This window comes from Sturnus vulgaris, chromosome 5 (assembly GCF_052056855.1).
Source record: "Sturnus vulgaris isolate bStuVul1 chromosome 5, bStuVul1.hap1, whole genome shotgun sequence".
Taxonomy (NCBI): Eukaryota; Metazoa; Chordata; class Aves; order Passeriformes; family Sturnidae; genus Sturnus; species Sturnus vulgaris.
The window spans coordinates 2,993,164-3,019,834 of record NC_142247.1 but is presented as its reverse complement, the minus strand read 5'-3'; the positions used below and the strand labels follow the sequence as shown (position 1 = coordinate 3,019,834).

Sequence of the window (26,671 nt, the reverse complement as noted above, 5' to 3'; positions counted from 1 at the left end):
AGAATTAGCTCAGACCTCAGGGCCTGAAATTGCTATTGCCAAATTCCATTTTGTGGTCTTGCCTTAAAGGAAGTAAAACACTTTCAGATGTATGACCTGTACTAGGTGACTGACCAGATGGATGATTTGGAGGCTTAGAAACAGAGCTCTGCCTCTGTCTCCATCTCAGCTTTTTGCTCGAGATATTTGTCTAGTCTACAGTGAAAGCTTGTAAGAAAGCATATATGCAAATAATTTAAATTCAGGAGTTACACTGAGATGTAATCTTACAGACTCCTTTTGATTATTCAGGAATTATATCCTGTCCTTCCACTGTATAGATAAGCTTGGTAGTTCAAAAAGATTTGTTTTTTCAAATCATAAATAACTGTAAAACCCATCCCAGGTTTCCTGACCTAGCTATCCAGCAAGAAGAGGAGCTAAATGTAGGTACCTACAAGACATGGCTGTTACTCTAACAGAGAACTGATCTGCCCTTAATGCCACTGTGACTTTTTTTAAAGTAGCTTCCTCCTGCTTCTTAACCATTGCTAAGTCAGTAGTGCCAAGATTTGCTTAAATCATTTCTTTAGCACAGCAGAGGCACTGCTCAGCTCTTCTGCCACTGAATGTACTTCTGCCATGCACACACAAGAATGCACCACAACACCCTGCCTGAAAGGTGACCCAGCTAAGCTGAGCACGTCCTGATGCACCCTGGCCACTGCAAGGGGCAAAACTTCAAAAGCACCAAAAGCTCTAAATATTATGCTACAGTTATACACTGCTTTAAAAAAGCAGAAAGCAAACAGAAGGAGCCTTAGATTTCTTGTTTTGCCATTAGACAAAATAGTGTCTGTTCCATCTTACTCCTCTGGAAGTACTACAGTGCTGCTACAGGATTGTGCCACCACTACAGAAGGAAACATCTGATTCATAGCTGATTTTTGTCTGATTTATAGAAGTTTATCACACACTATGCCCTGTTGTTTGCTCTACTTAGTGATCATTCAGGTGCTACTTGCTGAATGTTCCTTTGTACAAGCAATTAAATTTGATTTATTGGAAGGACTAAATCAAAGGAGATTTTCTGCCAGCAATTGCTGTGATAAACTAATTGATAAATGTAACTAAAATCTCCTTCCAATTCTCATCACCTACAGCTTCACTCCACAAAACACCTTATGCTCACACCAGTTGCTCTGTGTATCAATAAATAATTTTTTCTGTTTATCTTTAAGAACATGCTCCAATCTACAAAAAAATCAAGTTTTTTCACTTTCAGAAAAGGCAGTTTTAAATCCATCCAGTTATCCCAAAAATGCTGTAGTTCACACATCTGTTCATAGCATTTTGCAAATATCATTCTTCTCTACCCTCTTCTCACTTTTGCCCTATAGAAATTGCACACACACAAAGGAGGAAATCTTGAAAATAACTACACTCCAAGAATCAACACACTAAGAATAAATTTCTGTCAGATGGCATTTAGTTACAATCTTAGAAACACTTGTATAATAATATAAAGTCAAAGAACACCATGATTTTTATCTGCTCCTGTGTTAAGGTCTTCTCAACTGGCACTATGAAAACATTCTTTTCTCAAAGTATTCCTCTAAGTATGTTCCCTTTCTACAAGCAGCTAATTTGGCTTATTCATAGTCTTCTGTAACAAGTACTAGAAATTAATATTACTTCCTTTCTCTGAAATCACAAAATGAGCACTTGGGGGCCGGGCAAACGAGCATTTGTAGCACAGACACTTCTCTTGTGTTAGAAGGAATTAGAATTTCAAGTTAAAAGGGAAAACTACATCACAGTGAGACACACACGCATTCACCACCCCATTTCCAAAGCCATGGCCAGGAGCAGCACAGATGCTGGCAGAGGGAAGAGCACCATGACCTGCCAGCACCATGAAATTCAAGGGGTTTAAGGAATCCAATCCCATTAGCTGTCAGACACCCAGAATTCCAAAGGAGACACAATCCAAAGATAATGGGATCTTTCCCATTCAAGTACCAGATTAATAAAGAGAAGCTTGGGAGAATGAGAAACCACACCCAGAATTCAGGAAAACACAGAAATCCAGTTTGTGAGCCATTCCAGTGCTTCAGAAAAACTTTTAATTTCACTGACATTGAGCTGCATACATTACAGGGCTCTTTATCTGGGCTGGCTCAGAGGAGACCCTCAACTGAGCATCTCTGTTTTCCTGGAATTCATTCAAATCATGTCCTTGAAAGAACTGAGAACATCTAGGCCCCAAAGCCACAGTGCAAAATAATATATTGAGATTTCCATGTAATACACACAAAATTCACATGGCACCACAAAAACCAAACGAGTTACACAGCTCCAAGTCGGGACAAATAAATTTTTACTGGTCAGCAGGCTGCCCACAGAATTCCCCTAGGATCTGCCCGAGAACTTCTGACTGGACATAGAGAAAGGGAACCCCAAATGCCAGCAGCTGACACATGAAAAAGGAGTCCAGAGGGTTCTGGGCTACGTGGTGCCCAATGGAGGAGACTGTGCTGTGCAGGCGCTGGCTCACCACCCTAACTCTGCCCACGAGGCCGAGCGAGTACTGCACCACCCTGCTAAAGAAGGAAGCGGAGCTACCTGGAGCCCTCTCTGCTGAGGCAGGGATGCTGTTGGCCCTCCCGTTCCCATCACTGGCCATGGCGTCCTGCAGAGGTCCTTTGGTGTCCTGGAAGAACGTGGGGGAAGTTAAATTCATGTTAAAATTGAAATTGTTGTGTGTGCTGAATGTGCTGAGTGAGGAATTGAGATGCCCCGTAAGCATCGCGTATGGCAAGGTCTGACAAACAAGCAAGTTCCTTCTCAGTTTAAAGCTTTATTAAAGCTCTGAAAAACAAACTGGATAGCCAAGAAAGTCAAAGCACTAAGATCCCTGAAGTCTGCTCCTCTGGGAAATAAAACAGGTACCGTTTTTAGTCTTTATTTTTGGCAGGAAGTATGGCACATACTGGGATGGATCTGTTATCCTTCCAAAAAAGAATACAGCTTCAGCTTGTACTAATAAAACCTGAGAATCAGGCAGAAGGACAGGCACCACTGCTAGCACAAAGAAAATATAACTTAAGGGAGAAGGGCAGTTTGCAGCATATAAGTTTAACAGAACTTAGGAAACCAGCATGTAGCTTGCTCAGTGTATGCAAAAATACTGAAAAGGGGCTTGATCAGAAAAATTAGGTGCCTTGGCTTATAATTATATAATAAATAAATAATAAATATAAAACTGGACATAATCCATAATTTATCTCCAATAATTGGACAAAAGCTGAGGGACTTTTCTGTATTATACAGCATCTCCTCATCCTATATTTAAAGCACAAATACTTCCACTATGATAGTATAGGAAAGGGGATATTCTGTCTTTTCATGCAGATTCCTGTTAACACAAAGCAGACCTTCAGAAACGAAGGCATGTGATCTCCATAGCTTATGCAAGTGGAGTAGAACTTTATATTTCAAAAGAAATACAAATAATTTATTTCATCTTAAGTAAAACCATGGAGAAATAAAGCAAAACCAGAACTGGTAACATTATTCATTTAGTCTCAGCATAGACTGAGAAAGTATTTCAGCTGACAAGAAAAACTATCAAAATTCTGTTTTGAGCAAGATAGCACATCATTTCATGATAAGTACCATGAAAAGGGTAGTACTAAGTAGAGGACTTGCTTTTAAATAAGATTTAGTTGAACTGCAAGCTTTCATGTTATATAAAGCAACTAAATGCACTCTGAGTTTTTCTACTTTCTGAAAAAACTCCAAACCACCACACATACTTTCTCAATGTTAAAAATTAAAATCTATTAACACAGCATGTTAGATGAAAATAATCAATTACCTTTCCTGACAGAGGACCCACTGCTGGCCTCTTCCTCTGAGCATAACCAGAGACTCGGTAACAGTAGTGAGGTTTACAGTAGAATTTACCTGCAGATAAAACACAAATGGTCAGCAACAGCAACACAGGAATTTAGCACAATATAAATATCCATCTCATTGCAACTTATTTTCTGATGCCATTTCTGTTGCTCTCTCTAATTTCTTCACTACATGCAGAGGCAAACACTGGCTGAAGTTTTAGCCCCAGCCCTGCTGTCTCCCCCTGTAACTAGCCTCCTTTCCATTGGGTGCCTGACAGCCATTTAGTTTAAAATCCTATCAAACACCAAAGCAAAGCTGTGAGGCTTGTGTGGTATCACATGCTAACAATGCAGCAGTGTGTGAGGAACAAAGACATCATCACATGAAAAGCTGGCAGAAGCACTTTTGGAAAAAGCAAGAATGAATACAACCAGCAGAGGAAAGTGGGAGAGGACAGTGCTAATTCCCAAAGAACCATCTCTCAAAATGCACAGTGGCTACTTGTAGAAATGACAATGATTCATTTTCACAAATAAGATTTTTTTGTGATCCTACTGATTTTACTAACACCCCAGAAGTCCAGAGAGGTTTTTCACTGGTATCTGAACACTGTCAGGAAGACAAAGCAGCATTAGCAATACCATCATGCAAATACTACTGGTACTAATAAAAGCAGCAAACTGATGCCTCATAATTATCTTCACAGTACCTTTGTGAGTGTATCCTGCTTGGCACATGCAGCCCATGGCACCCTCCACTGCTATCCCATTCCTAGAGCTTTGCCAGTGCATTCCAACACATATTCTGACCTCTGCCTCTTTCTCTAGTTTCTCTCTGCTGGTATTTGCAAAATGCTTCATGATGGAAAAGTGACAAACATCTTTCTAGAAATCTTTACTTCAAGAAGTATTTCTTAATATTTACTCTTGCCAAAACATGTTTTTTGAGATTGTCTGAAATGAGCAACTGAAAAACTCTTACACAAAAATTCTCAGACTCTGAAGCCTAAAACCAGACACTGACTGCAGAAGGCTGCAGAATGCTTGTCAGCCCAAACAGCTCCATGAACAGTGACAATGTGTTGTATGGCTTTGGATTTTTTTCCTCAGAATGAAATACAAGCTACATTTTCACAACAATTACATTAGATAGGATATCACAGATTTCTGTTTAGCCACATCTGCTTCATATACACACAACTGTTATATGTAATATTTCAGAGTGAATGCTATAAGCCTGCTGAAACTCCAAGCTTTGTGTTTGCTTCACTGAGAACTATCTGGCCATAACTGCACACCCAAGCATGTTTGCAGAGGGAATCACTAAAAATTGGTGGTAAAAACTGTTTTAGCCCATACAGCTGAGAGAAGAGCTCAGTCTGTCACTGCTTAACACACAGTCAGATATTCAGTTGCTTGTGAGTGCTCAAAATAACAGCAGTGCTCAAAAAATGCTTTTCCCCAACTCTGATTTCTGACAAAGATGTTACTTTTATATGTTGATTTCAAAATTACCACTGGCCCCTTTAAACTTGCATGCCAAGTCTGCTGACCTTCCACACAAGCAATAAAAGGGTTTCTATTCCTTACTAGGAGTCTGGTTTGATGACTCTAATTTTCCTCAACTCTTCACAACCCAGCAAGTCCATTACTTAAAGTCATTACATAATGCATTATGAATACAGTTTTAGTTCTTTTTGCCCCTTAAATCAGATGCTATTTCCACAGCCATTTTTCTACCCAGTATATACTAAAAGATTCTTCCTAGTTACACAGAGTGGATACCCATCGATTTCAATCTGCAGTGGAATATCTTGTAGTGTCATCAATTTAAATTTTTATTTCATTTTTGCCTCAATCAGTGAGGAAAACTACTGGTACTAACACCATTTTCCTGCTATTTTGTTTTCTACACCATCATGTCTGAAATAAAATCCTTTGCACCTTACTTGTCACTTCTTTTACACCATTTTGCACTTGTTTTCCTACTGAGATTGGACTAAAGACAGGCAGCTGTGTAAGAAAATACCTGCTGGTGTGAATCAACATTTACCTGAAATACTTTCTCATACATTTTCTTCAGAAACTGTGACATTTTTGTCAATCACTGCTCAAACAAAGATTGTAATATATAGCTATCCTTACAAGGAGAACACATTTCATAAGTGATGGATGACCTTAAATTACTGCTTTCAATATGCACAGGTTGTTGATAAACTTGAGTTTCATATTGTCTGGTTTCTCAGACTTGTAGGGTATATCTGAAGCTTCCCTTAATTCTTAGCATGTTAGATTTTGCTAATTGAGGCATCAGCAAGTTCTGTAATATATATATTCTTTTCTCCTCAGTCTATCACATATAGAAAATGAGCCATTACTGAATCTTCAGTAACTACTGCAACAATGCTCTCCAACACTGACTTACCTCTACTTAACTTTGATGTTCCATTTTTTCTGTATAAACAGAACTTAGCTTGTAATGACCTATTATCACAGCCCCTGATTATGAAGTCCCTGTTTTATTACATCTAAAATTAACATACAGAGTTTGACAATTGTGCTATCTTCAAGAAGAACAAGCTGACTGCATTTCTCTCCAACTTGCTATATTCTCTTAAGTGGTATTAAACACTCAGGAATTTTATTTAAATACTGTCAAATGAGGAGAGCAAGAGGTCTAGCCCTCAAACTCAGCCAGTTCAGGTTTTTAAAGCCTCCAGTTATTATCTGTTTCCATGCATGCCAGCAGCTGTTATGCTTTTTAATTCTGTTTAATTTTGTATTAATTCCTATCAGTTTGGTTGCTCTGCTGCTGCCATGGCCTGGCCATAGGAAATCCATGAAGCTCCAACAGCTTGAGAGATGGTGTCTGGGAAATGGATGTTACTCTCTATAAATGGATTAACTGCACCACCTAATTAGTGGCTTGTCTTCATTTTTTTTAATCTTCACTCAGAATCAGGATTAAACGCACAAAGGAGATGAATTTTCACGTGTTCAGACTTGGTTGTTTATCAAATCTTATCCAAAGTACAGAGAGTTCTGCAACACTTCTAGCAAAATGGAGCTGAATTTAGCTAGCTACAAGGTCTTTTAAAGCTAAACAGTCCACTAAAGGAGCTAACACCTATATTATTTATACTTTTGACCCAATAACCAAACTCCTGTGACCTGCAGTGCAGCACTAACCATCCAGCCAGAAGCTACTGCCTGATATCATGAAGAAGGAAGAAGACAGAAAGAGACAACACTCAAAACCCTCCATCTTGTTCCATACCTATTGCTATATTCTAAAAACCCCAAATTCAAATCCTTCACCAAGTGATATTACACACTTTTATTCTAACTGCACACCCATGATTTTAATTCCATCACCCAAATTTGGAAGCCTTCTCCAAGGCCTCAAGTCAAAAGCAGTGTTCTCCTGGGGGTCAGTGCCAGAAAGCACAGAAAGCTCAACACTCACTGGTTTCTGGGTTCCAACAACTCTCTTCTCTAACTCATTAAATAATTTTAAAGAGACAACAGAGCTCCCAGGCCAGTGAAGAGACTGGAGAGCTGGAGGCCATTTCCTATTTCCCTTACTGTTGGGAAGGATGAGAATTTAACAGAGGGGTTTTACAGATATACAGAAAGTTCTAGAGGAATGAAAGTAAGTTTTGATATAGAAGAAAAGAATTGCTGAGCCAGTCTTATTGGGTAACTAGAAGGCAAAGAGCAATTAAGTTAAAAAGGGCTTTTATGGCTTAGAGCAAAGGATAAATCCACCTCAAACAAAAGATGTTTTTACCAAACAAAAGGATTTTCACAAGTAAACAAGAAAGCCAATGTTGCAAGTAGAAAAAAAGATTTCAAAAATTTCTACTGCAGAACAAGTCCAAAAGTTTAACATGTAAATACTAATTCTGATGGCTGGCTAATTACTAACATAATGTGGTAATTTTAGCAGTTTTGATAGGTTATATGTAAATGTAAAAGGTATTGTGTGTGATGTAGCCATGTATGAAATGCAATGAAAAGTTTATAATGCACTGTAACCAGAACTAGAGGGGCTTCAGGACACACAGCTTGCCTAGAGTCAGCAGCTCTGGGCTCACCCACGACCCTCTGATGACTACTAGGGGGTCCATGGAGATCTGATGCTCCAGATCTGGGAAGCCATCAACCTTCCCAGGGAGAGGGTCCTGCAAGGGACTGCCTTCTAGGGGGTCTCTGGCAGTTCTCCTAGTGCCAGATACAGCTCAGCAAGCAGTGGCAGTGGCCACAAGTGATCAGCTCTGATCAGTGATTTCAGCTCTGCTTGCAAGGCCATCCTAGGCTGACTCAGGGACAGAGAGACAGGAGCATGGCATGTAGATGCCACAGAGATTCTTTTATCACCCAGCAGCTCTGTGAAGGCAGCCAGAGACGACAGCTCCCTAAGGAACTGGGGGAAAAACTGGGGTTTTTATGGGGGAAAGCAAGGATGGTACCAAGGGGGAAAGACCAATGGGTTACAAACGATTAACATGGGTACTAGGGCATGGTGGGATCACTGAAGCTTTTCGGGGGGATAGCTCACCATGACAAGAAAAGATGTTCCAATCTAAGGATCATCCTTCTGGGAGGGCTGAGATGAGCTAATCACAGCCCATTCAAGGGACATCCCATTCAGGGGACATCCCTCCAGGGCAAGGCTGCCGGTGGAGCCCCACCCTCAGCTGCAATAAAGAGCATTTTAGGAGCCGGCTGAAAGCCTGTGTCTCTCAGTCAGGCTCGTGCACCTTACCATCCTCGATGTCGTAGGCGTAGGAGGACAGGCGCAGCGTGGTGCCGCAGTACTCGCACTTGAAGCAGCTGCGGTGGAAGAATTTGCCCTCGGCACTGAGCCTCTCCATCACGTAGACGCGCTTGCGGCAGAAGTAACACACGTCACTGCCTCCCAGGTTCTGGGGGAACTCCTTCTTCAGAGAGCCCTGCACACAAACAAGGGGGGCTCAATTGGATCACGCACCGAGGTCACGTTTTCTCCTCGCTTCTGTGGATATGGGAGCACCTGGATCTGCTGCAGTTCTCGGACACAACTCACGGTTTTAAGCAGGGCACCAAAAACTGACCTTGTTGTCCAGGAATAAAGGGCCCTAGGATGCCATGCCTACATGTATCAGGAGTAAAACAAGTTCTGGGTAGATGAGTGGACACCAGTACTGTTAATGATGACCCTGAAATCAGTGAGGGAAGGAGGCATATGAAGCAAGGCAAAACCATTAGAGCACCCTCAAACAGCAGTTTTTAACCTACGTTACCAAAACCAGTGTCTCCTCCAGAAAGTAGCACAGAACAGTTTTCTCAATTCATTATGCACAATCTTTGGATGCTGGCATTAGATTAAAAATATTTGGCAAAGAAAACGAGGACAAGAGTGAGGGTGGATGGAGAAAGGGAAACAAAAATCTCTTCACAAAGCTACGACAGATTCCATCAGTGGTGTAACAACTGGACGCTCACAAAACTTGAGATCTACACGACATCTAATCACAAACACACATCACCTCTGGCACATCATCTTACCAGTTCCTTCTTGTCTAGAAGGGTTTTGGGTTGCTCTTTCCTTTGAAGCTGATTGGCTATCTGCTCAGCCAATGAGCTCACTCCGCCTGTGTACATCTTTATGTACTTCTATCAGATGGGTTGAATAAAACAAGAGTGATGTGAGAAAAGAAAAAAAAGAATCGAATTAAAAAAAAAAATAACTAGAATGATGAGAGATTAGATGGTGAAAAGGTGCAGAGAAGTCAAATCATGCCAAGACAGTGGACAAAATAAAGTGACAAGCAGTAATAGCAAAGCCAGTATCATCAGAAATCACCAGTACAGTCCAGGATCACCTGTAGGAACAGACAGGAAGGCTTGCATTTTGTATGTTTTAAGTGTTCCAGAAATACTATGATGATGAAGGGAGCAGATCTTGTTTTCACCTGTGGGGTTATTTCATCCCTGGAAACTTGAGTATAGACACTTCTAAAAGATGAGGCTAAATACAGCTTAAGATCTGAGGTTCCAGGTAAAATTGACATCAGAAACAAAGATCTTTTAGAAGGTACGTTACCAAGTCTAATGCAGCAATGCTGACTGACAACAGTACATTTGTATGCTTTGCACCTGGAAAGAATTAATTTACAGAGCATTCACAGAGCAGGGAGCAGTCCTTAACTAAAGAACTCAGAGTGATTCAAATATATTAATTCTTTCAGTGCTAAAAATACACAGAGGCTTATATGGAAAAAGATGGAAGAGCCTCATCCAATGCATTAAAGCCATACCTGCATACATCTGGAACATGTATTTGTTCAACTCTGAACACGACTTTATGACTTGGCTTTTCTCCATCACAGGCACAGACTGACTCCATAATTCTGGATATCTAAAAACCCTCCAGTGTTTTCAGCAGTCTAGGCAAGTTGGCTGTTACCTTAGATGGTACCAAATGAGTGTCTGCAAGCCAAGTTCAATCACTGCAGGAGCGGAGGAAGTGTTTTTCACAGGAAACACAACCGTTGGCAATAATTACATGGTTAAGAAAATGAGGTGGTTACATCCATGTTAGCTCAATCACACTGCAAACGCCACGGATTTGACTCAGAGCAGCAAAGAGCACGCCAAGCAACTTCCCTTTTCCTGACTAAGCAGCATTATGAATGTTTCTAGCTGGGTTCTTAACTAATACAGGATCAGAGAACCACTCAACTTCTAGCAAGTGTGAAATGCCAAGGATAACAAAAGGAAAGTTGTAACTTAAAACCCCCTTTACTTGTTTAGCAGAATTTGCTTGAAGCACAGTAGTTATTTCCCACAACTAATAACTAATTTAATATGTGTGGTTATTAGCCTCCTAGAAATGTTTAAAACCCTCACAAGTTCAGACATGAGAACAGCAGGAAGCATAACAAAAAACTGAATTTCACCACAGAATGGGTACTTCTTTGGGGAAAAAGATTATAGAGTGAAAATGGAGTGCTCAGGCAGAGATTACTGCTGCTGTCACTACAGTCCTAATTCCTTAAGCTCTTTGTCACTGCAGTAATGAGGGTTTATTTCTACCCAGAAAGAATTTATACCTGTCTACTGATTCCATTCCAAGAGGCAGAGCACTTGTAGTATTTCTATATACAAGAAATAACAAATTATTTGTCTTTCAGAGTTTTCCAGGTTCCACATACATATGTGCAGAGTTGCTTTTCAATCACATATACCCTGTCAAACACTACATTTAAAGTGATGCTCACTTCTAAAATTTTTTTCAGCATTGATTTTTAACTGGCAATCATAATAATTTGGCCAAGAGTTTTCCATCTCCTCTGAATGATCAGAGACCTTTAATGCTTTTTAAGTTTTCTTAAAAGAGATATCAAGCATTTCCAGGGGAAAAACTTGGCCTAATCAGGTTTCCCCTAATCAAGTTTTGATTTGAAACCTTCAATTGCAGATCCTTCAGGATCTTTAAATTTCTACCAGCACATAAGAAGCTCCAAGCTCAAAAAATGAGTATGTTAACTCACAGTACCTTGGACTATTTGGTGTGAAAAATTTACTTGCTGAATTTTTCATTTGGGGTTGTGTGTTTCTGATTTGTTTTGCTTTTTGCCTACACATCACATCTGGCCTAATCATGGCTATCAAGCGAAGCATTTTATCTTTCTTCCCATGGTCTTTGAGACACACAATGTTCTGCAGCATTTTCAAAGGGAGGCAAAGAACCTGCTCCAGCTTATGTCAAATCAAGTTCCTGCTGTTTACAGAGGACAACTATAAACTAGTTCAAATTCTCAGTGATTTTTCAAAAAGTCAAAGCACTTTTTATTTCACACTGTCCATTAACCATATATGCACAAACACATTCTGTTGTTTAGCCCCAAAACTTCAACAAAAGCAGCAAGCAAACCCAGAAAGCTTCACTGCAAAGCCAGAAGGACTATCAGTGCTCAAAACCTCCGGTTTGAGTGTGAGATGCACCACAAACTTTCTCATGGACACGGAATGTTAAACACGTTTAGTTTCAAACTGCTTTATGGCTGCCAACCCCCGAGCTGTGCCGGGCACGGGCTGCCTCTGGCTTCTCCTTTGTGCACGGGGAAGCACAGAGGGTCTGCAGGTGAAGCAGTGCCAGCCTGGCTGTGTCCCGTGGGGTGTCCTTGGCAAGCAAAGGCAGCTGAGTGCACCTGGAGGGCTCAGGTGAGGGCTACCTGTCGGAGAGAGTCGGAGGAGGGTGAGGAAGGGCGGTTGGAAGAGCGGAGGCTAAGGGAGAGCTCCCACTGGTCAACAAAGAATCGGCGCGACGGCTCAGCCTCAGGCTAAAACATAAAATAAACATCAACACAATCATACATGTTCTCTTCTAAGAGAGAAGAAAAAATTAAAAAAAAAAAACCAAACAAACTAACCCAGGCCTTTCTGGCTACCATCAAGAATAATTTTTTTTAAGTGTGTTACAGGAAAACTTAGAGGAAAATATCCAATGTATCTTTACTTTCTCCCTAGCGAGGCAGATCTTTATTAGGTTTTACATTATTTAGGACCATTTGGAAGCAGTTACCTACTTCCACAGATGTCCAACCTCCTGTAACCCAACCACCTAAGCCACTGGCAAAGACCCCAAATCAATTTCCTCTGCTCTTTCTGTATCTCTCATTGTTCCTTATTACTGGCCCAAGGCACTAAGATCATCTTTCAAGCCATGTGAGACCTATTCTACATTTTAACTATATAAACCAAAAGTCTACTCTCCTGGGGGACAGAAGAAAAAGAAGTTAGCTTGTATGTATTTTCGGTAATTAACACTAAATTTCCAACCTAAAATTTACTGTAAGCAGATTAGAAACACTGAACCAAAAAAAGAATGAATCAATATGAAATAATCTGCTGAGCTTGATTATCAAATGGCAAAGAATAAATCACAGACTGAGAACCTGCATCCTCCTGAAACTTCTCACAGGAGAACCCAAAATTTGGTTTTCTAATATACCCTTGTCATTATCTCTATGGATGATTATGCCCATTTCCCAAGAAACACTTCATATAAATAGGAAAAAAATTGGAAGTTGAAAGTATCAGACAAACAGCACTGGAAGAAACTGTGCAATTCTAAAAATTATATGCACATTACAAATAACTGGCTTTCTTTGCAAAATAAATTATGGTTTTAGTTATAAAAAGGAAAACTAAATGTCATGTAATTGCATGACCCATGAAAATAGCTACTTCTAGCCACTCGGAATAGACTAACCTCAAGATTAAATTTACTGATCAAAATCCAAAAGAGCTTGGCTTTTAAAATTTCCCCAATTTATGGAAATGTAATTGTTCATTAAAAAATTTCTGTACATCAACATTTAATCAAGTTTCTTCTCTGAAAATGTTTTACTTTGCCAAGCCTTCTCTCTCTTAGTATTTTTGTTTTCTTCCCTTAAATCCCACATCATAATCCATCATTGCTTGCAATGTTCCAACATCTGTTTCCTTTTTCCTCTGCCCTACCCACTTTGTGCTTTCCTCTACTTTGTGTTCTCAGTCTCTCCTCCTTTTCAATTCTGCACAATACAGAAATTAGACAATTTTTGAAATAATTTCTATCTTTGCATTGCAATGCTGCAATCCTTTACAGCCTCAGAAGGAGCTTAAAATATGCCAGAGAGCATTACAAAAGGTAGGAACAAAGTATTTTGGTCTAGATCTTCATTTCTGTATTATCATTTTAACTGAATAAGGAAATGCATATGAGCATTGAGGACCTTGCTCGAGATATTAAGTCATGGCACCCATTAACAAACAGGTGCCACTATATTTAAAGTAATCTTCTTATTCAGGCCTTTGTAGCTGGTTCCCAAAATTTCAAATCTAGCCAAAGGTTTGCTGTTCCTTCTTGGAGAACATCTTCTGTGATTTTAACCATCAGAAAAAGATGGCATCCCAAAAAAAACCAGCAATGGGAAGTGACCTGGATGTCACAATTCTTTTTAGCAGGGCTTGCAAAAGTTATCCCCACCAGCAAAAGTTCTGGGACTGTTCATGCTCCAGCTCAAGAAGACAGCTTTGATTTGGGATGGTTAACTCAAAACAGTAAGTTATGAAAAAAAACACTTCTGTAGATGGTGCTTTCCAAAAAAGCACTGTGCAGTTTGCCAAGCACTTCTGAAGATAACTGCAAACAGAGAGCAACCAAAGAAACCACAGTTCAAACTGGCATGCTCCCATAGCCCAAAGACAACAGACTGGAGAGAAAATTAAGCACAAAACCAAAACAAAACAAAAGTGTACACTGGAATCAAAGACAATCTGCACAAACTGCCAGCTCTACCATTGGAAACAACTGCACAGGAAGGATGGACACAAGAGTAGTACTACAGAGCCAGGTTGGAAAATGTGAATATTCTCACTTCCAGAAGCAAGCAAAATCTGTGAGTGGCTGACTGCTAAACGACCACTGTGAGATAACTTGATCCAGAGCCCAGCTCGTTTTCAGCATTTACTCTGAAGTCTAGAGGCTGCTTGTTACTTCATTGTTCATATTTTGTTTTGAGGAACAGAAAGGGTCACTCACCAAACCAGGAGACATCTAGGAAATGGCAAGTTGAAAAGACACTACACAAAATAGACGAGACAGTTGTTTTAACCACGTGACTGTGGAAGAGTGGTCATATTTTGGTGACTTTTTTTTTTTTTTTTTTCTCTCTCTGACCCAAGATTTCACCTGTACCCAGAATCCCACACTGCTACAGGAGAGCAGATAGGCAGGGCTGTAGTCACCTGATGCCTCAGTGCACGTCTGGACTCCAGGAGGGCAGCCAGCTGACATGCCCTTTGCTCAACATTCATGGGCACTTGGTCATGAGAAAATAAACGAGGAGATCTCTGCGAGACGGGGAAGGAGGCAACAATAAACAAACCAGCACAAAAAGGAAGAGACACCAAAATGCCAGCCAAAAGGTATGACACTCACATGCAGAACAGTAACAAAAGCTCTCTTGTGAAAACTGGGGTTTTTTTTTCCCCCAATATCTACTGTTCTAATGAAGTGCTACATTTTGACCCTCAAGGGCAAGAAAAAATGGTTGAATTAATTGTTATTCACAACTCTTCCTAGGACTGCTGCAGCCAAAATCAAACAAGCACATAGCCTCTCTCTCTGGCATTACCATCAAAAAATAAATTTCAAATGTGGCTTCATCATGCACAAAGAGCCTTATTTGTCACTTTATTTCCCCATAGTTCTCCATTCTGAAGGATTTCCTTTAAATATCTCAACCTGCACTTACTTGTTTCTTAGATTTTGTGTACAGAAACACATTTTACGCTAATGTACTTCAGTTCTCATTAAAGATGGTGGTATATACAAAGTAAATACTCTACATGCCAATGAGAGCATGTTTAATGAGCCTGTCTAAATAAAGCAAAGAACAGCAAAATCAAACACTCACAGAAGCTGCCAGTTTTACTTATGCAACTTCACTGTCCTACTTGTTCTTATTGCACGACCATGTCAATACACTCCAGGCACAATATTTGACACCTCTGCTATTCTGGTCTTTCATATCAATGTTCCTAAACTGTTGTGTGGTGCACTTAGTGACATGAAAATAGACCTGGCAGGTGGCCTGCTGTATAAGGCAGGCCTATCACTGCAGTATCACACAGCCTTCAGCTAATTTGTTTGTAGAGTACAAAAGTAAATGGACCAGGAACTACAAACATGTGCATCAAGAAATCTGAGGCGTGATCTGTCAAGAATGCCACGGTGCTGCTCTGTACTACTAATTGTCCTCCAGTGCAGAACAGAAAATTGGGTTCACACCCTGTTTACAAGGAACACTTTTCCCATTCAGATGCATTAATAATAAACTCTACTTTTAAGCTGCTTTCTATTCCACCTACTCCTTCCTACTGGATCATTTTCACTAAAACTGGGGCCTATTATAAAGCTGTGGGTTCTGTGTCATTGCAGACACGCGTATTCATTTTCTACTGCCTGTCAGAAAACATTCAGCCTACAAGAGGCTTTTGTTAGAACACATTCTGGAAGTTGCAACAGTTTTATTGCTGCCTCCCATTTATGACTTAATTCATTCAAAGCCTGTACTGGAATGTCAATTAATTTGTCAATATGAATTCAAATCAACTGGTCCTTTTGAGTGCCTATCTTTTCTTTTCCCGTGCTTCTGTATAATACTGAGCCATTCAGACAGACTGTTGAATATTTCATTGTTAAGAAAGCTTCAACGTCTCTACACTAAATAATGCCTCATCATTTTTCCTTTTACTTTGGCCTGTAGGAGGGAAGATGGAATGCCAGTTGTTTAACCATCCAGAAAGCAAGCGGTGAACACAATGCAACCATGTTCGCATGAATTAGCGCAAAACATAACTCTTCTTGTTGTGCTGCAGCCACAACATACTTCACTAAAGAGGTGGAAGAGGAAAAGAAGAATGACAAGAGCTCAAGTGTTCGACCTAGGGCAAAATAAAAGCATATAGCAAACTGTTGATGAAGGCTTGTTGTGCATTTATGTGGGTATCACACAGGAAGGCTCGCTCCTGACACTCTCAGCAGTTCCAGCGTGTTAACAGCAGCATTTGGGTAAGTGTGCTTCACCATCCCCTGTATTTGACCTCTGTATGGCACACATCCACCACAGCTTTGTGTCATCAGCACCCATGCCATGTGTTCATGCTCTTTACCCTTTCCTGTCTGGGACTCTGCTCCCCGAGATAGCCGGAACCGGGTTCCCTGAATCTCTGCAGGCAACAAATGGTGAGCTTAAAAACATGACAGACCAACTTTCTAATCAGAACACACTTTATCTGATTTTTCTTATGATGCAGGCAGAAAAGAAGCCATAACAAGAGCAGAAGTTTATTAAGAATATTCTAAACCTGGCAATAACAAGTTGGCTCCTGTAGAGAGTTTTTTTTAAAAAGTATATATTCATCTTAGGTCAATAAACAACAACACAATACCACAATGTAATCAAATTAGTGCAATAAAGATGGTAAGACACTCAGTATAATTCATACTGTGATGTTAGTTCAGAGGAAGGAGATGGAAAGTTTAAAAGAAGTGGCAGAATAAATGCAGTAGAAGAGTAGAATTAAAGATTTTAAAAGGCTCCAGCATAACAAGGATGCAGATTCAGCTGACTTGCTATGAGGCCTAGGCCAAGACAATTTCAGGGGAAAAAAAATCATTCCTAAGGAAAAAGAATGCCTCCAAAAGCAGACTACACAACTGAGCACAAAGTTCTGGAGCACAAAGAGTAAAATTCCTGAATTAAAAGAAGAAAGACTTCTATAGGAGACAACATAGAAAATGGTCAAAATACACTTGGCAGTAGCTGGCTTTCATGACTGAACTAGGCAACCAAAAAGACACAGGACAAACAAACACTTGGAGGAAGGAAAATATGGAGCTACCAGATCCTTAGTGAGTCAAAATAAATTTCTCTACATGGAAAATGAATCCCACACTATAGATTAGAAAGTAAAACTCAGCATTTAACTGCCATAGTTTCTCTACCTGTAAGACTGGGGAAAACTTTTGTTCTTTCATAAAATGTATCCAACAAAATTGTCAAAGGATTTTGACACAAGGAAGGCAGTTAGCTATCACAATCTGATAACAGTACACTGCAGTTTAAATGCAGGTTTTGCTAATGAAAAGGGCTTTCCTCACCCAGTCTACCTAGATGTCCTCCCCTGTATCCTTCTTGAAAAGTCTGCTGTTCACAGTGTGGCAGAAAACCAACCCCCTTTTTTGTTAGGACAGTTTCAAATGGGATCAGTAGGCAGAGCTGATGTATCTTGTAGATTCAGACACCACAGAGGCAGCAAAGAATGTGTGTCCTGGAGACTGACAATAATTAGACCAAATAAACTGCAACATGTAATTAAAATTCGAGAAATCACAGCAATAAGGCAAGTCAAACTTTCTGCTAGAGAATAAAACCTGTCTATTCTTCTAGAAGGTAATGCTCCTTTACAGTTATAGGCATAAAAGAGCTCAGCAAAGAAACATGCTCCATCTCTGGGGAAATTAATTTGTACAATCCCTATGTATTGTCATGACAGCTCTATGGAACTGCAACTGCCTTTTAGGGACCTCTAGTTCAGGATTGATCAAGAAGTGGATTTGAAAGTAGGAAAACTAAATAAATAATTTAAAAGGATACAACTCAAAGAAACACAATGACAATATACAAGAAGACAGAAATATTAGAAGGATTTCAGGTAATATTTAACTAGGACAACAAATACATGTGCACAAACATATGGATACACATTTATACAGTGTGCTCAGAACAGCTCTCAGTGCTCCAGGCTCAAAGTCAGACTGAGACAAGAGCCTGGTGTGGGAGAAACAGAAGAACCACAGTGCAAATGTGCAGGCCACTACAACACTCAAAAACCACTTCAGATAAGCAATCCTAAAAAAAGCTACATGGGTTCAAGGGCAAATTTTCAGTCACAGTTCTTTAAACGGAGAGTGGAGATAGAACAAAGTTTAATTTTCTTTCCCTGCATTACTCCAAACATTTAATTTCTACTTTGCTGCATTTCAAAATTGTGAAAGGGTACTGTAATAAAAAATACACCTACAGCAAAATCTCAAAGTCTCCAGTGGAGACTCTTCATGCTTTCAGTGAGTGAATGCTGCCCTATCTTCCTAACCTAAGAGGTTGAAAACTCCCTATCAGCACCTGAAAGAAAGAAAACTGGAAATGTATTTGTGAATTAGCTATTTGGTAACTGAGCTAGTCACTTGTACAAGCAGCAATGAAGAGAAAGGGACAGAGCATGCAGAGGGAATCACCTGCTGCCTGGGATACGGTGGAGAGGAAGATGGAGTGGAAGAAGAGAGCATGATCACTTTTTTGGGGCAGGTCCGAGAACGTTCCTTATGCCTCATCTTTTTTTTTTTGAAACAGAAAAAGGAAAAAAAAAATCTTAATAATGGTAGAAAAGAGGTAACATTACCACTGGTTTGGTAAGACAGGCCAGGATGCATGAACTGAGACCATGATCCTAAGGCCACACCTCTCTCAAATGAGCTGAAAGCACAGTGAATCTGAAGCTGAGACACCCAAGTTTGTACCCAGAGCCACACGATCACATTTGACAGTCAGTGAACATAGACTTGTATCAATCAGCAATTAAACCATCAGCTTTTGAGTCAAGGTCTTACAATCAGTTAAAGGCAAAACTTGGAAGTCTCCATAGCACAATTAGACTGCTCTCTTTGCTTCATAAAAAATACTTATTGCTGTGCCTTAAAATGCTTAAAAATATCCATCCTGTTGACCTAATTACTCTTGCTTGCAGCTCAGTACTAATACAATTCAAGTCTCAGTGTTCTGTTCCCAGCTTCAGATCCTTCCTCTCTAACTTACAGACATTACATCACCTCAGGCAAGCTAAAATGTACTACATCTTACTAGAACAGAAATCCAGCTGGTTTATAGATAAAATGGAGCTGTATTTATATAGTCTGCATACTACACAATGCACATAAGTGTCCTCAATTTAACACACCAGAAAACATGCCCTTCTAGTGCTGTACCTCCTTATTATGTACAGTCTTTTCTCCACCATTTCTTGTTTATTAATGTGTCTTCTTCCTGATTTTTCCTTTCCTTTTGAGTTCTCACCAGAGCATATCTGGAAATGGTTGCACTGGGAAAAAACAAATGCTGTGTACCCAAAGCTGCTGTTAGATGAAAAACTGCACATGGCATAGAGATATTACAGATGTTTATTACTGCCCTTGCAGATGAGCTGGCACTAACATCTGTTTGGGTGCTCTCTTTTCAACAAAACAGTTAAATAAATAGTGCACTCCTCTATCTCAAACAGATGCTACAAGCAGCTTAAACTAAAGCATATGACTGCACTGCACTGGATGAGGAACATTCATATGATGTTTCAAAAGGCTTAGCTATGAAGTCACTAATTTCTAACTGAAAGCATGGCAACATTCTCAGCCATAAAGCTGCTCATGGATTTTCATCTGTCCATGGCCAAGTTTGCATTTCAAATGTCAAAATTTTCACAAACTTGCTTATTTTTCCAAGGTAAATTCAGAATATAACATTGGATGAATGCATGAAGTATGTGTTCAGGCAGTCCTCCAGTAGAATCTATTTCTGAGCACACAAAGAAAAGGATGACTATAGGAAAACAGAAAAAAACCCAGCAGATTTAAATTAAAAATTTAAGGTAAAAAAGCAGTATTTGCAGAAGTCACTGGTGTTTTAAGTTCTCTCCTGTTGAGGTTTCAGCTCCTGCTGTCTGTGGTCATCTCAGTCATCGCTTCTCTTCAAAGAATACAGTTCCAACAAAATTACTGCAAAGTTTGCACTACTGCCCTTTATCACACTTCAGGGAATGGTCTCAAAAGAATAAGCAGCAGATATTGAGGCAGAAGAGATGAGCAACCAAAAGACATGGGATGTCCATGTACAAGTATCTTTGTACACATCAAACATGATTTATGTATTACACACAAAAGTTGCTGCTGACAGGAGACCTACAGAACAATAGCAGAAGACTTCTGAAGGCTATAAGCTCAGAGTCTGGAAATCCAGGGCAAAATTCAGTTCCAAGGGCTTGTCTCTCATACCATGCCCAGTCAGAACCTCTTCTGGATAGACCATATGGCTTTCAATGGCTTCATGATCCTGGATGAGATGATCTTCCCCAAAAGCAGCCAAAATGGCTCAGAAAGCAATAGAGCACAGGATAGAAGATGTTCTTATACAAGCAGGCATTCATTTCAGATTAACCAACACACCATGAAACACAATCCAGCCTTTTTAGGTGATATTACCATCATATAAAAATTATTACATTTCCACTGTGCACATTCACTTCCCAATATCTTCGTGCATCATTAGATGTAGCTGTGATGCTCATAAGAACACAAAACCAATTTTGACCACACAAGTCAACATCCTCAAAGTGTAACTTAATAAATCCAACTTTATAATCCAATTCCCAAGAGATGCAGGGCACATAGAATGCTGTGAGGAGCAGATTGGTGAGTTTTTTAACCCCCTTGCTCTTTGGAAGGTATTGCCTTTCAAGAGAGACAGCATTAAATTCTTGTGATGGAAGTAGAAACTGCTTCAGAACAGATTCTTCCAGGATTTCACTATTTCTAGGAATTCTCTCTTAGCAAACCACCCCTACCCCACATATACAACACACAGAGGTATCTTGCTTACAAGCTCATGGAAACTGCTCAGCTAATACCTGAATTCAAGGGTAAAGCAAGATTCTAGATTTAAACTGGTAAGCAAGTACAGCTAAGGAACTCCATCTGACAGACACCAGCAGGAAATACCCCAAGGCAGATGCCAATTTCTCATCAGAACTGTGGGTCCAACCCAGACCATTTCCTTTGCAATTCTTCCTTGCAACCACTCTTATGCTTTTGCATATACTTTCCTCTTCCATGCAGTTTCCACAGGACAGGAAGAACCAAACCTGTCAGTCATATATAACTGCTTTTCTCCCAAAGAAGGAAGTTCATTTTGCCACTAGTAAGAACATTAGGCAACCTATGGTTTCTCTCAGTAACATAGCCCTGCTTTGTCCCCTTAGGAGCTGCTTTGCTCCTCTTCAAAGCACTCTCCACTAGAAGGTATTTGATATGTGATATATTCAATTAGTAGCAGAAGCTTCTGCTCATGACCTTCAGCACCTGTGCCAAAAGAGAAATTTTTCCAAAAGCTTCATGAATAGCTCTTTCTACCAAACATACATCCTCCCTAAAGAACTTGTCAGAAGCAAAAGTAATCCTTTACAGCATGTGCAGTGATGAAGAACTGGAATGGTCTGCCTGGGGAGGTGGTGGAGTCACTATCCCTGGATGTGTTTAAAAAAAGATTGGATGTGGCACTTGGTGCCACGGTCTATTTGAGGTGTTAGGGCAGGGTTGGACTCTGATCTTGAAGGTCTCTTCCAACTCGGTGAGTCTGTGATTCAGTGACAGGTCCTGGTGCTCAGCAGCACTTCCCTGCTGGCAGTCTGTCACACAGGGATGAGCTATAAAGCCAGAGTGACCAATGTCACCCAGGAAGGCCAGTCCAGCACCATCAAAAGGTGCAGTCTCACAGCTAGCAGGTTCTGCCTGCCTAAGCAACCAGAAATCTCAGCAGCCACTAGAGGTACTGCTCCAGCAACAACTTCCTGCAGGAGAGGTTTCTGTCCAAAGCTGGCTGCTTGGCTCAGTGCTCTCAGCTGATCTCTGTTCACTCAAGAATAAGCAGCTCAGTGCACATCCATGGCTTTTGAGTGAAGGTAACCCATAATCTTCCCTTCCCCAGGCACACAGGAAGGAACTTTTGGAACAGGGATCCTATCAGTGGGGTTTTGATCCTTCTGCATCCTGCAGATTTTGCATCCTTGAGACCCAGTTTTATACTTCTTCATTACATAAGCACTGAAAATCCTGCAAGAAATCCGGACCCAGGAATCAATCATCTTCTGTTGACACAGTAAAGCCAATCAAGGAAAGATCATCTCCATGTGTAATACTGACAGGGAAATCATCCACACAAGGCAATCACTGCCAGTGTTGAAAAAAAATAATTTAAATCCTCTGAAAAAAGAGTAAAACTGTTGCAAAAAGGTTTTTCAAAGATATGCCCTACACTGCTTCCTATACAAAGATGCTATTGACGTCAAGGCAGAGCAGAAGGATTTTTTTCTTCCTTTTAAAAAATTTGTTTTAAGTTGTGTAGTGCTGGTATAAACAAGAACAAACAAAAAACCCCTGCTCCTTGGTGGAGAAAAATCCTCAATAAAAACAGGAAATAAAACTTTGTCCTTTGTTTTTCTATCAATGATAAAAGGATGACAGTAAGAACTTTTGTGTTTCACTACAAAGGCTTAATTATAAAGTCTTCATGAACTTTCAGTAACAGATTCAAATAGAAATCTCAAGGGTGCAGGAATGTGGTATTTTCCAAGTGCTAATACAGAGAGAGAGAGAGACAGCCAGTGCAATCCAGTTTTCCTTTTTCCAGCAGGTAATATAAGCAGTGCTCATCAACTCCCTTAATACTGTACAGCTTTTTTTTCAGCCTTGCTAAGTATTCTTGAGAAATAAAATTTGCCTTAATCATGAATGATGTGAATCCATCTCAAAGTGCTCATTAGCCTATAAAGATTTTGATGAGACAAAAAGTAGAAGAACAAACATTGAGTCAGGAAACCAAAGCATCCTGACAGTCCTACTGACAATAACTCCCCTGGGCTTAGGTCTCCTTCCTTGAAGAGAAATCTTCTGAATCATGGCACCAGTCATGACATGCAGCATTAATTGTGCTGAATGCCTCATACACGAAGATCACTGTGAATTCATATTCATCAAGAACAGTGAATTTCCAAACTAGTGTCATCTTCTTCCTCTTGACTCCGAAAGTATGCTCTGATTAAACTACAGCCACAAAGAAGTAGATGTTTCTCCAAATTATGGTTGTCAGCAAAATACTTCTGAGCACTCTCAGAGGAGGCCACTTGCACAGTGGAAACAGTGGAAGCAGAGGAAGCCAGTGAGATAAGTACCCTTAAATGCCTGAAAAGATCATCTATAGAAGCCTTAGTTTTGGAAAGCACAGGGCTGAAAGAAAAATAGCAGCAATGACAATGGCCCAAAACGCTGGAGAGAAAATAAAATTTGATACCTACTGATTTTTCTGCTGTTGGTCCCTATTCTGAACCCCTTCGTGGAAGAAAATCTAAAATTTACTGAATTCACAATAACAAGTGTGAGAAGTTGGCAAGGAAAGTTGCATTAAAGAAAGTATCATTAAAGAAAGGGAAACCACAGGAAAGTCTCCTGCAACTACAGAACACCTAAGATTTCACACAGGAATAGCAAAACTGGTAACCAATTTTAATGTTTATATCAAGGAAGAGCTTTAATATCATAGATACGACCTCTTTTACCTCATCAGTTTCCATAAATGCTTACATGCTTCCTTTATGTCTAACAGAAGATTCTAGAAATTCTACAGCAAAAATTTCTGCTGCAACATCCATGAAAGTCTTGGTAAGCTGAAACTAGCATAAGAGGGCAGGGAAAATTTGATTAAATATTTTTGAAACATTAAACCATGCATCATTACCAAAGGGAGACATTGTCTTTATTCACTGAAAGTTATTTAAAATAATGGACTCAGACGAGGTGCTGGCAAAGGACTGGCTTAAAAACACAACAGGGACAGGTGGTGTTGGGTGCAGGCAATGCACTGTGGTCAGAATGAGTTTCTTTACCTGTTTCCACTGGGGTATGGGTGCCAGCCGGCCCTGCTCTCGTCTGCTGGATGGCTGGCTGTGAACACGTTCTTGATAAGGCAGGACAGGTTGCTGCATGCAGGTTGTAGGAAAGGTAGGACCAAGGAGGAAAGATAAAATAGTGAAGGAAACTCAAAGAAAGCCATAGGAATGGAATACAGAATAAGACAGACAAACATTTAAGAAAAAAAAATAGGGTAGGGGGGAATTCATTTAGCAAGTAAAATATAAGAAGGAAAAAAACCAAACATCCAAAAATGGAAAACTTCACATATTTTTGGACCTTTCCTTTAATATCATTGTTTCTTCAAATCATTGGCTGAGTATGCCAGTCAATGTGCAGCAGCTGAAGAAACATTTTATTGTGTGGATAGACATCACCATTCTGATGATGTTACACTACTAATGCTGATGTTTAGTGTGGCATAGACAAACTTGACCTGGCTTTCAGGCAGGTCAGGTCCCACTCACGATGTGGCCACGGCAGCACAGAGCTTGGCACAAGCTGTGGAGATGGACTCATGCAGCAGAGAAAGGACTCTGGCACTTAAACCACACTGAGCCTCATCCAGCTGACACTGCACTGCCAGCAGCAGCTTCCAGTGACTCAATCGAACTTCAAAGACAACTGCCCTGCAGTTGCAGCAGTTCAGATACCATCCTGGATAACAAACAGGCCTCACTTGGAATGACACAAACATCCTGATTGCCAAGCAACTCCCAGGCATTTATCTGCTGCACATATGTACATGTACAAAGCTTAATCACAGTTCACAAGAACAAACAGATACAACCTGATATGAAAATGTTCAAATCAGAAATCAAATGGTTGCTCTTAAACAGTATAAGCAGAACATTCCTGGAAAGCTTTTAAAGAGCAATAGTAGTTATAAAAGACACTAAATTGCAGGTAATATGTTTGTGAAAGATTACATAATAAGGGCAGTAACAGAGAAATAGACCTTTTCTAGGAAGTTCTTCTCCACACTGTACTTGTAAATTTTAAGCTTTGGGTAAACTTCACTCTTCTCTAGCAGAGCCTTTGAAGTAGAAAGGCACCACCAGCATCCAGTGTTGAGGGCTGTGTGCTATCACTCATGGTTTTCCTCTACAATTCCAAAACAAAGGGGTTTATTATCCATCTCCTACCTGTCTCCGTAAGTTTGAGGATGGCACTGGTGCATTCTCTTCAAACTTGGCCAGCAGCTGGGTTGCCATGGACTTGACTTTGTTCTGATTCCCAATGGCAGCATCGATTCTCCTCTCTGTTAGGGCACTCACCAGGGTGGGCCTTTCTTCTCTGTAGCTTCGTGGGAGATCCTCCTAACAGTCAGCGACATCAAAATTGAACAAGATACAACCAGATCCCCTTTCCCTTTCTACCCCTTTGCTGTGAAAAGTCTCTCACACTACAGATAATTAATCTCTTAGCCTCACTTGAAAGCTCAGGTTTTAATTTCCTTTGGCAAGCCATCAAATGTTCTGTTAAACTTTACTGATCTTTTCAACCTTATTTGATACACTTACCTACCAAAAAGGCCTCAGCTGAAACACCCCTGTGAAGGTGTTGACATAAACTAAAGGCCCATCTTCAAACAACCAACTCAAAGCACTGAATTTTAATTCACCTGTATCCATACAAACACTGAATTTGAAAGATTGCTTTATGAGGCATCCTGGAAATGTATGCTTTTTGCACAAAGTTTAAATATGCATCAAGCTTCTGACAGTACTGCATGACTTTACTAAGAAGTTTTGAGTGTTGACGTCCTCAAACCACAGTAATTTGCAATTAAAAAAAAATATCAGGGAACTGCAACACTTCATTTGTTATGCAGTATTCTTTCATAAACATTAATAAAATATTTGCACTAAAGATACCGTGAAAGTGTAACTTCTGGAGAAAAATTAAATTTAATCTAAAAACCCTATATAAATCCTGCCTGGATACAAAAAAAAAATGAAAGAATTGAAGTGGGAAAAAGGTACCTACCATTTATTTTGCTCCCTGACACCTCTCACTGTAATACTTACATCCTCAGATTGTCTGGTTTTTCTCCTCTTTCCTGCACCATCTAGTTCCTTTTCTTTTTTGTCCTGAAAACAGAAAGAGTAGGGGAAAGAAAACAAAAATGAGTCTCGTACTTTTCTGGGCTGAAATAAGTGTCATCAATGCACTTAATCAGTTTAGTTGTAAAGCTTATTTAATTCCTTATGCTCATTCTCCATTTGTTTAAGAAAAGAGGTTTTTTTCCTAGATACTCCTTAGGGAATTGTTACCTTCAATTGAACAATTATTCAACACTTTCAAATCACTGAAAACTGAGCAAGTACTAAGCTCCAAGAGAAAACATATGCCCAAATACTACCACAAGGCTAAGATTTGAAGACTGAAATACACTGCTGAGAGTACATACTATAGATGCAATTTTGCAGTCATAAATGTCATGTATTGTCCCACA

At 40.0% G+C, this 26,671-nt stretch overlaps 1 protein-coding gene across 24 annotated transcripts in view; it reads right to left on the bottom strand.

Moving 5' to 3' along the window:
- MICAL3 (microtubule associated monooxygenase, calponin and LIM domain containing 3) overlaps window positions 1-26,671 on the bottom strand; it is a 171,824-nt gene that overhangs the window by 62,401 nt on the left and 82,752 nt on the right. For 17 of the 24 annotated variants that reach the window (XM_088164556.1, XM_088164573.1, XM_088164554.1 and 14 more), the window contains exons 15-21: window positions 26,244-26,306; window positions 25,359-25,532; window positions 24,189-24,281; window positions 9,432-9,539; window positions 8,650-8,836; window positions 3,860-3,948; window positions 2,605-2,692 (exon numbers count right to left, since the gene is read on the bottom strand). In XM_088164556.1, coding sequence (XP_088020682.1) covers window positions 2,605-2,692; window positions 3,860-3,948; window positions 8,650-8,836; window positions 9,432-9,539; window positions 24,189-24,281; window positions 25,359-25,532; window positions 26,244-26,306 — 802 coding nt within the window. Of the gene's footprint in view, window positions 1-2,604; window positions 2,693-3,859; window positions 3,949-8,649; window positions 8,837-9,431; window positions 9,540-12,103; window positions 12,212-14,663; window positions 14,769-16,592; window positions 16,650-24,188; window positions 24,282-25,358; window positions 25,533-26,243; window positions 26,307-26,671 lie in introns of all 24 variants that reach the window. The other 7 variants (XM_088164564.1, XM_088164571.1, XM_088164575.1 and 4 more) reach the window with 3 other exon arrangements.